The sequence below is a fragment of the Coptis chinensis genome, chromosome 2, assembly GCF_015680905.1.
Source record: "Coptis chinensis isolate HL-2020 chromosome 2, ASM1568090v1, whole genome shotgun sequence".
Taxonomy (NCBI): Eukaryota; Viridiplantae; Streptophyta; class Magnoliopsida; order Ranunculales; family Ranunculaceae; genus Coptis; species Coptis chinensis.
Genome location: NC_141457.1, coordinates 89,460,333 through 89,470,498, shown reverse-complemented (window position 1 = coordinate 89,470,498; position 10,166 = coordinate 89,460,333). Strand labels below are relative to the sequence as shown.

At 35.4% G+C, this 10,166-nt stretch overlaps 2 protein-coding genes and 1 long non-coding RNA gene across 3 annotated transcripts; 2 read left to right on the top strand and 1 right to left on the bottom strand.

The window, feature by feature from the left end:
* Positions 1–459: 459 nt before the first annotated feature.
* On the bottom strand, positions 460–1,857 carry LOC147518759 (uncharacterized). The gene is made up of 3 exons (XM_086594003.1): positions 1,854–1,857; positions 1,431–1,575; positions 460–1,185 (listed from the first exon to the last, which is right to left on the bottom strand). Exons 1-3 carry the CDS (start codon positions 1,855–1,857, stop codon positions 1,095–1,097), a joined length of 240 nt encoding a protein of 79 aa, XP_086450129.1. The 3' UTR covers positions 460–1,094.
* A 4,547-nt stretch (positions 1,858–6,404) lies between these two features.
* Positions 6,405–8,004, top strand: LOC147518758 (uncharacterized). Its single transcript, XR_015211875.1, has 2 exons — positions 6,405–6,541; positions 7,026–8,004. It is a non-coding gene; the product is annotated as an uncharacterized LOC147518758 (long non-coding RNA).
* A 1,221-nt stretch (positions 8,005–9,225) lies between these two features.
* Positions 9,226–9,903, top strand: LOC147518757 (mitochondrial metalloendopeptidase OMA1-like). Its single transcript, XM_086594002.1, has one exon. It carries the CDS (start codon positions 9,226–9,228, stop codon positions 9,901–9,903), a length of 678 nt encoding a protein of 225 aa, XP_086450128.1.
* The last annotated feature ends 263 nt before the right edge of the window (positions 9,904–10,166 follow it).

The following is a 10,166-nucleotide window of genomic DNA, read 5'->3' as shown; positions in this document are numbered from 1 at the left end:
GTGGCCTGAAATTCAAATGGCATTGGACAAGGTTTCTAAGGGACTAAAACCTGAAGATGCCCCCTGAAATTGTTACTCAGGTATTCGAAATTAAACTGCACGAGTTAGTAACTGATTTGCAATGGCGTAAACATTTCGGTAAAGCTTGGGCAGGTCAGACTTTATGTTTAATTATTTTGCCTATTTCTGCACATTAAGTTTATAAAATGCATGAGCAGAGTTCCATTTAGGATTAACGGTCATGTATATATACATTATTTTTAGTTCCATTTTAGTTCCCCTAATTTTGGACATTTTACTAGATTACATGACAAAAGTTTGAGTTTCAATTGTGCAAGAAAATTCTCTGACTAATTCATTCAACATATGATAAAAAAAAACATAAGAAGTGTTTCACAGATATTGTGATACAAAAAAAGGGCCGAGTAGAGACCCTACCACTACACATTTCTATTTTGACTAAGAATTTGTATCATTCATTATAATGAAAAATAAACATGGATATTGGAAAAGCTAAGAAAGACTATCAGTGGATACAAAGTAACTAAAGATTTACTCAAGAGACAACATCAACTGAAGACAAACCCATCCCTGAACTTTCACCAATGGAAATTGCTTTCATCGTCTTTATCATTTCACTGCCACTTTTTCCTACTTGCTTTATTTCAATCTTTTCCCCCTTTTTTACACTAATACTCTCTGAACCATGCTGATTCCTCTTATCACTGTTCTTGAGTTTTTCTTCCTCTTTCTTACCTACTGCATTAGTTCTTCTTCCAGTCTGCTTGGTGGTTGATGGACTTAACGAACTGTTCCCAGCTTCATTCAGATGGAAGACCTATTGAACAGCTTGGAGAATGTGACTGAATAGTTATTCACTTAACAAAATCATTTGAGTCAATAAAATAAATTAATCAGAGCACTTACAGAGAAATTCCAATTAAAATAAATTGTTGAGGCCACTGAATTCAAAAACTACTTTTAAATTTGCAGCCTCTCTAAAATTGTATATTTTTCCCACTCAAATTCCTTTTAACAACACAAGCATCACAAATTAAGTACAGACCCCTTATCCATGGTTCCATATAGCTAACCTATAGCTTGGACATTGCTGCACCTTTCACAAAAGTAATCGGACAAGTAGCATTTGTCACAATGTAGTTGCTAACACTACCAAGCAAGACCCTACACAGAAAAGCTTATCAGCAAGTAGTGGACACATAATGGGGTTTTCCAGTCTGAAGAAATATTTTTAGTGGGTGTGTGTACCAAGAACAAATGTCTATGGAATAATATGCTCTGCCACATGCATAATTTATCAAAAAAATGAAGTATAGTTAAATCTTAAACACCACAGTAACCTTCTCCATTCAAGTACAAAATCAAAAACACTTAACTCAACAGCTCACTTTGCTACTATATATGGTTACAAACATACTACAGAAAGAAATTTAAATTTGAGTACCCCTTTGGTCCTATGAACTGTATGAAGGATGTCAAGTACTTCAGGATCAGGAATAATTCCATATTGCTTTGATACGTTCATCTCTCTAAATTCAACAAGAGGATTCAAAGCTGGAAAAAAAACACAAACGTGCATATAATCTGTTCTGAAGCAATAATAATAATCTTCTTTCGTGCACCAAAGTTTCCACTCAATTTACTTTTTCAAGTTTTGACTATGCTAGAGAAACAATGCTTTCCCACTTTTGTTATGCAGCAATATAATATACACAATAGAGTTTCAAAAAAGGGGTTTACCACACGCTCATATATTGCTTTTCTTGGATAATGATACCACGCCAAAGACCCCTACTCAGATCAATAAGTTAATATCAGCAGAGCTTCCATACCCATAAGATAAAGTTGCATATGCAGCAGTCACACAGTTTATGATGCATGGGCCCTGTGGAGATTTAAATTCAAGTTCGCCGTGTATGTTGGAAAATAAGTGCTCTAGACACTATCCTAAGGCCTTTTGCAGTGAGACGTCTATTGATCACAACGACTTCACCGTTTATAGGAGAAGAAATAATGGTTGTAAAGTCACGGTTAAAGTTTTTGATAAAACTGAATAACTGGACAATAGGTGGGTGATACCACATAATGTCGATTTGTGTGTGAAATTTCAAGCACATATAAATGTTGAGCACTATAATAAGGTGATATCTTTTCAAGTATATTAACAAGGGCAAAGACAGAGCCACTGCCATTATTGTTGAAAATGCCGCAACAGATGTAGGCATGGGGAAACAAACCATTAGAGATGTAGACGAACTTGAACATTTTCTTGATTGTCATTATATATATATATATATATATATATATATATATATATATATATATATATATTATTAAATTAAATTTACTTGTCAGGCACTAGGTTTGCTTGATGATGACAGCGAGTGGGATGATGCTTTGAAAGAGGCTAGCGGATTTCAAAGTCCTAAAGCGTTACGTGAACTGTTTGTGACATTAATGTTGAAGTGCGAGATATCATTTCCTGAAAAATTATGGAAAAAACATCATCATGCTCTTGTAGAAGACATCTTATATCGGTATAGAAGAAATAATGGAAATCAGACATTGATTTATCAAAAGAGAAAATAAAAAATTACACTCTGTGTGAGATTGAAAATATCATGCTCAAAAGAGGAAAAACTTTGGCAATTGTAAAGGACTTTCCATTTCCATATATGAAGGACCAAATTAAATGCCAGCTAGGAACAAAATAATTGCAGAAGAACTTAACTATAACTATCGTGCATTATGTGATGAATACATTAAATTGCATGAAGCCCTTAATACTGAGCAGCGTGAAGTTTTTCAATCAGTCACAGAAACAGTATATTCACAGAATGGAGGTGTATTTTTCGTTTATGGCAGCGGTGGAAATGGAAAATTGTACAATTTTTCATTTATGGCAGTATTTGTACAAGACTATCATTTCAAAGTTGAGATCAGAAGGTAAAATTGTACTTGCAGTTGCTTCTTGAGGAATAGCATCATTCCTTTTACTAGGAGGCCGAACAACACATTCGAGGTTTAATATTCAAATTCCTACCCATGAAGATTCAACTTGCAACATCTCAAAACATGAAGCACTGGCCAAGCTCATACAAAAAGCTGATCTTATTTTATGGGATGAAGCCCAAATGACTCATAGGCACAGATTTGAAGTTGTTGACAGAACTTTAAAAGACATAATGGATGAAGAAACCAAACGTTTTGGTGGCAAAACACTTCTAATAGGTGGTGGCTTCAGACAAATTTTGTTAGTTATTCTAAGTGGTAAAAGAGGTGACATTGTTAACGTTTCAATAAATAGGTACGATTTTGGATATATAAAAAATCTGAATTTTATCAAATAATTCATTTAGTAACCTTGAACAATTTTTTTTTCTTACCATCTTTAACTATATATTTTTATTCCCTAGATTGCATAAAAGATTTATTATAAAATGGCTTTCAGTTGGCAGTTTTCCTACGTAGTAGAAGATGGATTTTCACCTGTATTTCAGTTTAGTTTAAATAGGTATATTGTTATTCTGTTCCACTTTAGGATATTCTTTGCAAACACAAAGAGCATAATAACTTTCAAATTATTTGGTGTCAGCATATTTTATTCACTAAATGTTTGTTCTATTCATTAATATTTAATATGACTACGACTTGGAGGTGACAGATTATGATTGAGTTTTTAACTTGGTGGACCAAGGTGAATTTCTAGATCAACTTCGTGAAACATGCTTTTAGCTCTTCAGTGCAGACAAGGCGGAACTACTAAATCATTGTTCTTCTACCGACGAACACTTAACATGAGCTTAGCTTCAAGTTGAATGACTATGGTGATTTGTTTGACTTGATTGGAAGGTTGTCTATTTTTATTTTTTTTATTTTAGAAATTACACGAAGGTCTGACACTAGAGCTATTGCCTTGGACTATATATAAGGCAAATCTTCTTCAAGAGGTCTACTTCAAAAGAAGTTTGTGGTGGGTGTATTTTTATTTAGCTGACACTCCAACTTTGCACCGGCAAGCATCATCAATCGAGTGCAAGGGCTGCAAAGTTCAAGGCTTTATTAAAGGCTTTATTGGTATTGCAAAGTTCAACTTTGATTCAAAGTTCCTAGCTAAACTGGATTATTACTGAAAGTTCACTCAATTAGCCGGTGCAATGTCGATCCATTAATAGGTACGTTCAAAGACATTATGTCTTTCTTTTCATCAACGATTTATTGGGTTTCAAAGCGACAAGGTTTTATGATGCACTGAGCTTCATATTTAGATATTCTGGACATGGAAAAGTTGTATTGCTTTGATTGTAGAGTACGGTCTCACACCATTAAATTAAATTGAAATGTTTGTACATTGAAGCATTCATACTACGTTCTTCTATGTTTCTTTTCTTAGAAGAAAGATAACTTAAAAATTTTGAACTTTTCCTGAAAAAAACCCTATCTTGATTTGTTCCATAGATTCAAATAAATTTCAGTTTATTGTTCAATATAATTATTTAAATAATATTTTTTATCAATAAATTTACTATATGAGTTTCAATATATAATAAAATTTATAAAAACGGTCCCTATTCGTTGAACGGGTACAAAAATCTAGTCTTGTCAAACAAGAATGCATGTTTGTAAGAAGCTTCTTTTCAGACACAACACACCCTCTCCCTCGCTCCACCAACCACAAACATTTCTAAAACCCTTATATCAAAACAAGTGTTTTAAGCTTCTAGGTTCTTTCATGAGATTTATAGGTGCACAACGAGTCAAACTCGTCTTTGTTTTTATTACGGAGTGCATGTAATGCTTAGTGAAGTCACGCATTAACTTAAAAAAAGTTGATAATGGAATAAAATGTACAAGTAAAAGATATTTTCAAGGTTGTTCATTGGCATTTGTAAACATCTAGCTAGCATCCAGGATTCAAGATGGTCTTCCAAAGGCTTTTAATTGTGTCGAGAGTTTTGGACCTCTCTGCGTTGGATTCTCTGTCAGGCCTTCAACACTGGTATGATAACATGATCAATGGCCGGGATTAGCGACAACTTAAACCCTGGAACGTGGTTCAACTAGTATTATCTATCAAGACTTGAATTTGAATGACAATAATATTGATTTAATTATAAATAAAAAAAAAATAGTGACAGAGGTGTTAACAAAAAAACATATGCGCTACCTATAAAGATCAAAAGGCTGGAAGCGTAGATTCCATAGAAGTAGTAACAGTTCAAGTTTCAATATGTCTAACACGTATAGTGTTCTATATGAAATTTGCAAAAACAGAACAAACTAGAATCAGATATTGTAAGGGAAAGGATTGTATACCTTACTTTTCTGCATTTCTATCATTTTAGCATGCAACAACAAAATTCTCGTCAAGCTTTTTAACACGTACACAAACCTCCAAATAAAGTTTCACCAATAAAGAAAATTTGTCAACTTCAATATTTTCGTAAATGCACTTGTTTCTTTTGCATTGTTCATTCAGCTGATCTCTAAGTTTTGCAAGTTATGCTTCTAGTTCCATAACATATTTGCTTGGCAGAAAATCAAAAAACAAAAAGAAACCAGAAAAATTGTTTAGAAAACACATGCCTAAAAGAAGCACAATGGTGTCGTGAATATCTCACTAGTCACTACAAAAATAACTAGTCACAAAGGAATAAATATGCATCTTTCTAGTAGGATCCTAGAACATGTCATCCAAATCGTGGACATACATAAAAGTTCATATTATCTTTACATGTTCGGTCATTATGAGGTGGAACAATGGAACAGATTAAGTTTTTATTTTGACATAATGTGAAGGAATAACTATTTGATTATTTCACTTAAACTTTTCTATAACACATAATTGTGATTGGAAATACTCTTTTGTTAGATGATTATGAGGTGTTGCTTCTTGATTGGCTTGGTGCCCTTGGAGCAAAAAAATCACTCAGCTTTGTAAGGAACCAATCTTTATGGACACTCCTAAAAGTTGAGATCAATCTCAAATGAGCTGAGTACTTAATTACTTGAAGCTAAATTTTCGCATTGCCTTTCCATTTGGTGGATGACTCGAGCTAAATTGGGGCTGTCAGTTAGACCCATAAATTCAATAATCGTGAGCAGAGCGAACGATCTTGGCCGGCTGAAGGGGCTATGCAGACAAAAGTCTGTCCTCACCTTCTCGCTCATTTTTTCTTCGCCCCCAATACCCTTTCTCCTTCACCCATCTCTCTCTCCCCTGCATCACAGAACTCTCTCTCCCTCCGCAGCTCCGCTCACTCCCCACGGTCATGCAGTATACTAGTAATAACAGTATGGGCCTACTATGGGCCGAACGGATCCACAAGGCTTCTTGTCTCGTCCAACTCCAACTCCACAACAACATCACCAACTCCACAGCAACAAACCACAAACATATTTCCAAAACCCTTAATACCCAAACAAGTTTTAAACATCAGAATCATGAGTTGGTACAGGAGAGCAAAGCTTGGAATCACCTCATTTCACAATCTCACTAACTCAACGTCTCAACTTTATGGTAAGACTATTCCTACTACTATTTTCAAAGATATTACAATGTAGATTCTGCCATTGCTATAGGTTGTTCTGCGATTGCGATTGCGATTGCGATTGCGATTGCGATTGATTGGTTGCTTCTGGGATTGGTACTCTATGTTATACGTTTTGTTATCATGGTATGCGTATTGTAAATGTTCCATTTACAAATCGGAAATGTCTCATTATGCCTAGTATGATGCAGAAACAACTAGGAGATTTTATGTCGGAAGAATATAAGATTAAATATAAAGGAAAACTCTTAGATGAGAAGGATCCTCATAGTGTGAGGGCAAAGTTGATACTGAAAAATATTATTCAAGGATTAGAAAGACAAGTGAAGTGTAATCCAAATAGTAATGTTTCGGGGTATTATTATGATGGATTTAATTGGAATATATTAGTAGTGGATGACTTTATTATGCATGCGCACTGTATCCCTGGCGGAACTATTTTCATTTGTGTAGGAACGCTACAATCGCTTACCGATGGTGAAGTGGCAGCAGTCATTTCCCATGAAGTTGGGCATGTTGTAGCTCGACATCCTAATGAAATCCCACCATTAGTAAATAGACGTAAGAGAGAATTGGAAGCAGACTACATTGGGCTACTATTGATGGCTTCAGCAGGATATAATCCTCAAATTGCAGTAGAACTTTGGAAGAATATCAGTTTGAGTTCTCCTGATTTTTCAAAAGGAGATGATGAACATCCATCTGTTGAGGAACGAGCAAACTCCTTGGCTCAAGCTCATGTCATGGAACAAGCACTCACCATATACAAGGAAGTAACACCCCACCATCCAGTCAATTAGAGTATTGGTCGGAATATTTTGGTAACTTAGTTTTCAAACGTAAAGCCTGAGATATGAAAACGAATAGGACAGTTTGCAATGAAGTGAGAACGAATGTAGATGAGTAGATGTTTTTACCTGAACATCATCTTCAAAGTGTATCTTTTTTTGTTTTTTTCGATAGGATATTTTCAAAGTTAAGGATGATGTTTACAAACTATGGTTGAAGGTTTACAAATGGTGGTGTGATACAAGTTATGGTTGGGAAATGAAGTGTTTAAAGTGCGGTGCTTTCTGCCTCCCTGGTGAACAGATTTTGGAGTTCACAGGATTGCTCCAAATATTCAGGTCAGACGCAGGGATAACTTTAAGTTTTCAGCATGGTGTTACACAAACTGTTACTCGACATGCGGCAAGAAGAATTCAGGAAATTGACTAGGCATTGTTCTTGTTCCAAGTAGTATATAGAGTACCCTAGTATATATAGTATATTCTATAGTAAAGGATACTCTTTCGCGTTATGATATTTGTCTATCAATTTACTAAGCATTGTTCTTTGTTCCAAGTAAATTTATATGCGGAGTTTGATCTGAGAGGTGTGTCAATTTTTTTGTTACATCGAAATGGGAAATAGACTGCTGTCCTATTGCAGATGACTTGTATTGCAGATATGAGATGATTTGATGAAAATCCATTTGGAATCACATTCAGGCCACAATACACTTGCAAAACGTTGCACACCCCTAAGGCAAGAAGAATGGCCACTTTTGAACCGCAACAGCATTTATTTTCAAGTTTCAACCAAGTAGGACCATGCCAATTAACGTTGATCACTTTGGATTGTTTTTCATCTGAGCAGTGATTCCCTGGAGTAGTGCCTCCAACTCTTCCAACTATGATTGATCTCCAAATTCTTTGGCTCTAACTAAAAGTGCCAAGCAACATGAGCTCGCATTTATACCTGAACTTCCGATAAACATCAAGAACGTTACTGGCATTTTCGTCTATTTTCCAAATAAAATTTAGCTTCAAGATTCTTTCAATGAGATTTACAGGTGCACAATGCAACAAACTCTTCTTTATACTTACGAAGCGCATGTAATGCTTAGTGAAGCTATAAAAGAATCAGTAACAGAAAGGCATTCAATAATTTGCACGGGATTTTCCCCATCACAATTTTTTCAAAGAAGCACTCTATCAATAAAAGGTACCTCTGCGCCAGTGGTAAAAGTGATATTATAATGCTAAAAAGTAAGAAATTACCACGTTGAAGAGTTGTTGCACGCACCCGGCACCCCTCGTGCCATAACGGACTAACATGTACAAGTAAAATGATATTGTCAGGGTAGTTCATTGGCATTTGGAAATGGGTTGAGCTAATGAATTAATCCAAGTACGCAGCAGCATGTTCGACTGACGTTTGAGGATGTAGAGGTCATGTGTGCCTCCGAATCAAGATTCAGGTTTAGCAAGATGCATGATTATGATGTGGAACTCTGAAGTTGTCACATTATGAGCTGTAACAGTGGAACAGATTAAGTTTTTACTTGGACATAAAGCTTCACATAAATAAAAGATGTGAAGGAATAACGATTTGATTATTTCACTGAACTTTTCGTTAACACATTTTGATTGGAAATACTCTTTTGTTAGATGATTAAAACTGCCATCTTCTAATTCTTCTTGCAGTAATAACGATTCTATTTATTATGGGCCGAAGAGGGCTAACGGATCCACAAGCCTTCTTGTCTAACAAGAAAAGGTTGTTTTCACTGTTCAGACACACAGAGCAAGTCAGCAACAAGCCAACAACCCACAAATATTTGTAAAACCCTACATCAAAAGAAAGGGTTTTAAGTTTAAACATCAGAATCATGAGTTGGTACATGAGAGCAATGCTTGGAATCACCTCATTTCACAATCTCACTTCAACTACTCAACTTTATGGTAAGACTATTATTCCTACTTGTAAGCCTACTACTTCTAGTTTTCAAAGATATTACAATGTAGAACGAAATCAAGACTATATTAAGTTTAAAAAAACAAAGAGATGGGTTATATATGCTACTCTTGGTTCTGGGATTGTGGTTAGTACTCTATGTTATCATGGTATCGAAAATGTACCCTTCACAAATCGTAGGCATTTTGTCATTTGTTCACCAATGACAGAGAAACTAGTAGGAGATTTGGAGTTGGAAGATCATAAGTTGAAATATAAAGGGAAACTCTTAGATGAGAAGCATCCTCAAAGTATGAGGGCAAAATTGATACTGAAAAATATTATTCAAGGACTAGAAAGAGAGGTGAAGCGTAATCCAAATAGTAATGCTTCGGGGTTCATTCATTATGATGAATTCAATTGGAATATATTAGTAGTGGATACGTTATGGATTCAAGCGTTCTATATTGCTGGTGGAAATATTTTTATTTGTAGAGGAGCACTAGAAGCGTTTACCGATGGTGAACTGGCAATGTTCATTGGCCATGAAGTTGGGCATGTTGTAGCTCGACATTTGGCTGAATTCCCAAAAATTGTTAGTAGATCGTCGTAAGATAGAAGTGGAAGCAGATTACCTTGGGCTACTATTGATGGCTTCAGCGGGATACGATCCTCGAATTACACCAGAACTTTGGAGGAAGATCAGTTCGATTTATCCTTATTTGTCAATAGGGGCTCATATCTATCCATCCCATGAGGAAAGAGCAATCTTATTGGCTCAAGCTCACGTTATGGAACAAGCACTCACCATATATGAGGAGGTAAGACCACACAGTCCAGTCTAGTAGTCATGGTCGGAGTATTTTGAATTGGTAA

Bases quoted from the DNA above. Each gene is read 5' to 3' on its own strand.
- LOC147518759 (XM_086594003.1), bottom strand. The intron at 1,186-1,430 runs GTAACCATATAT...TTTTCTGTGTAG, and splicing joins TTTCTTTCTGTAGTATGTTT to GGTCTTGCTTGGTAGTGTTA.
- LOC147518757 (XM_086594002.1), top strand. From the start codon at position 9,226: ATGAGTTGGTACATGAGAGCAATGCTTGGAATCACCTCATTTCACAAT.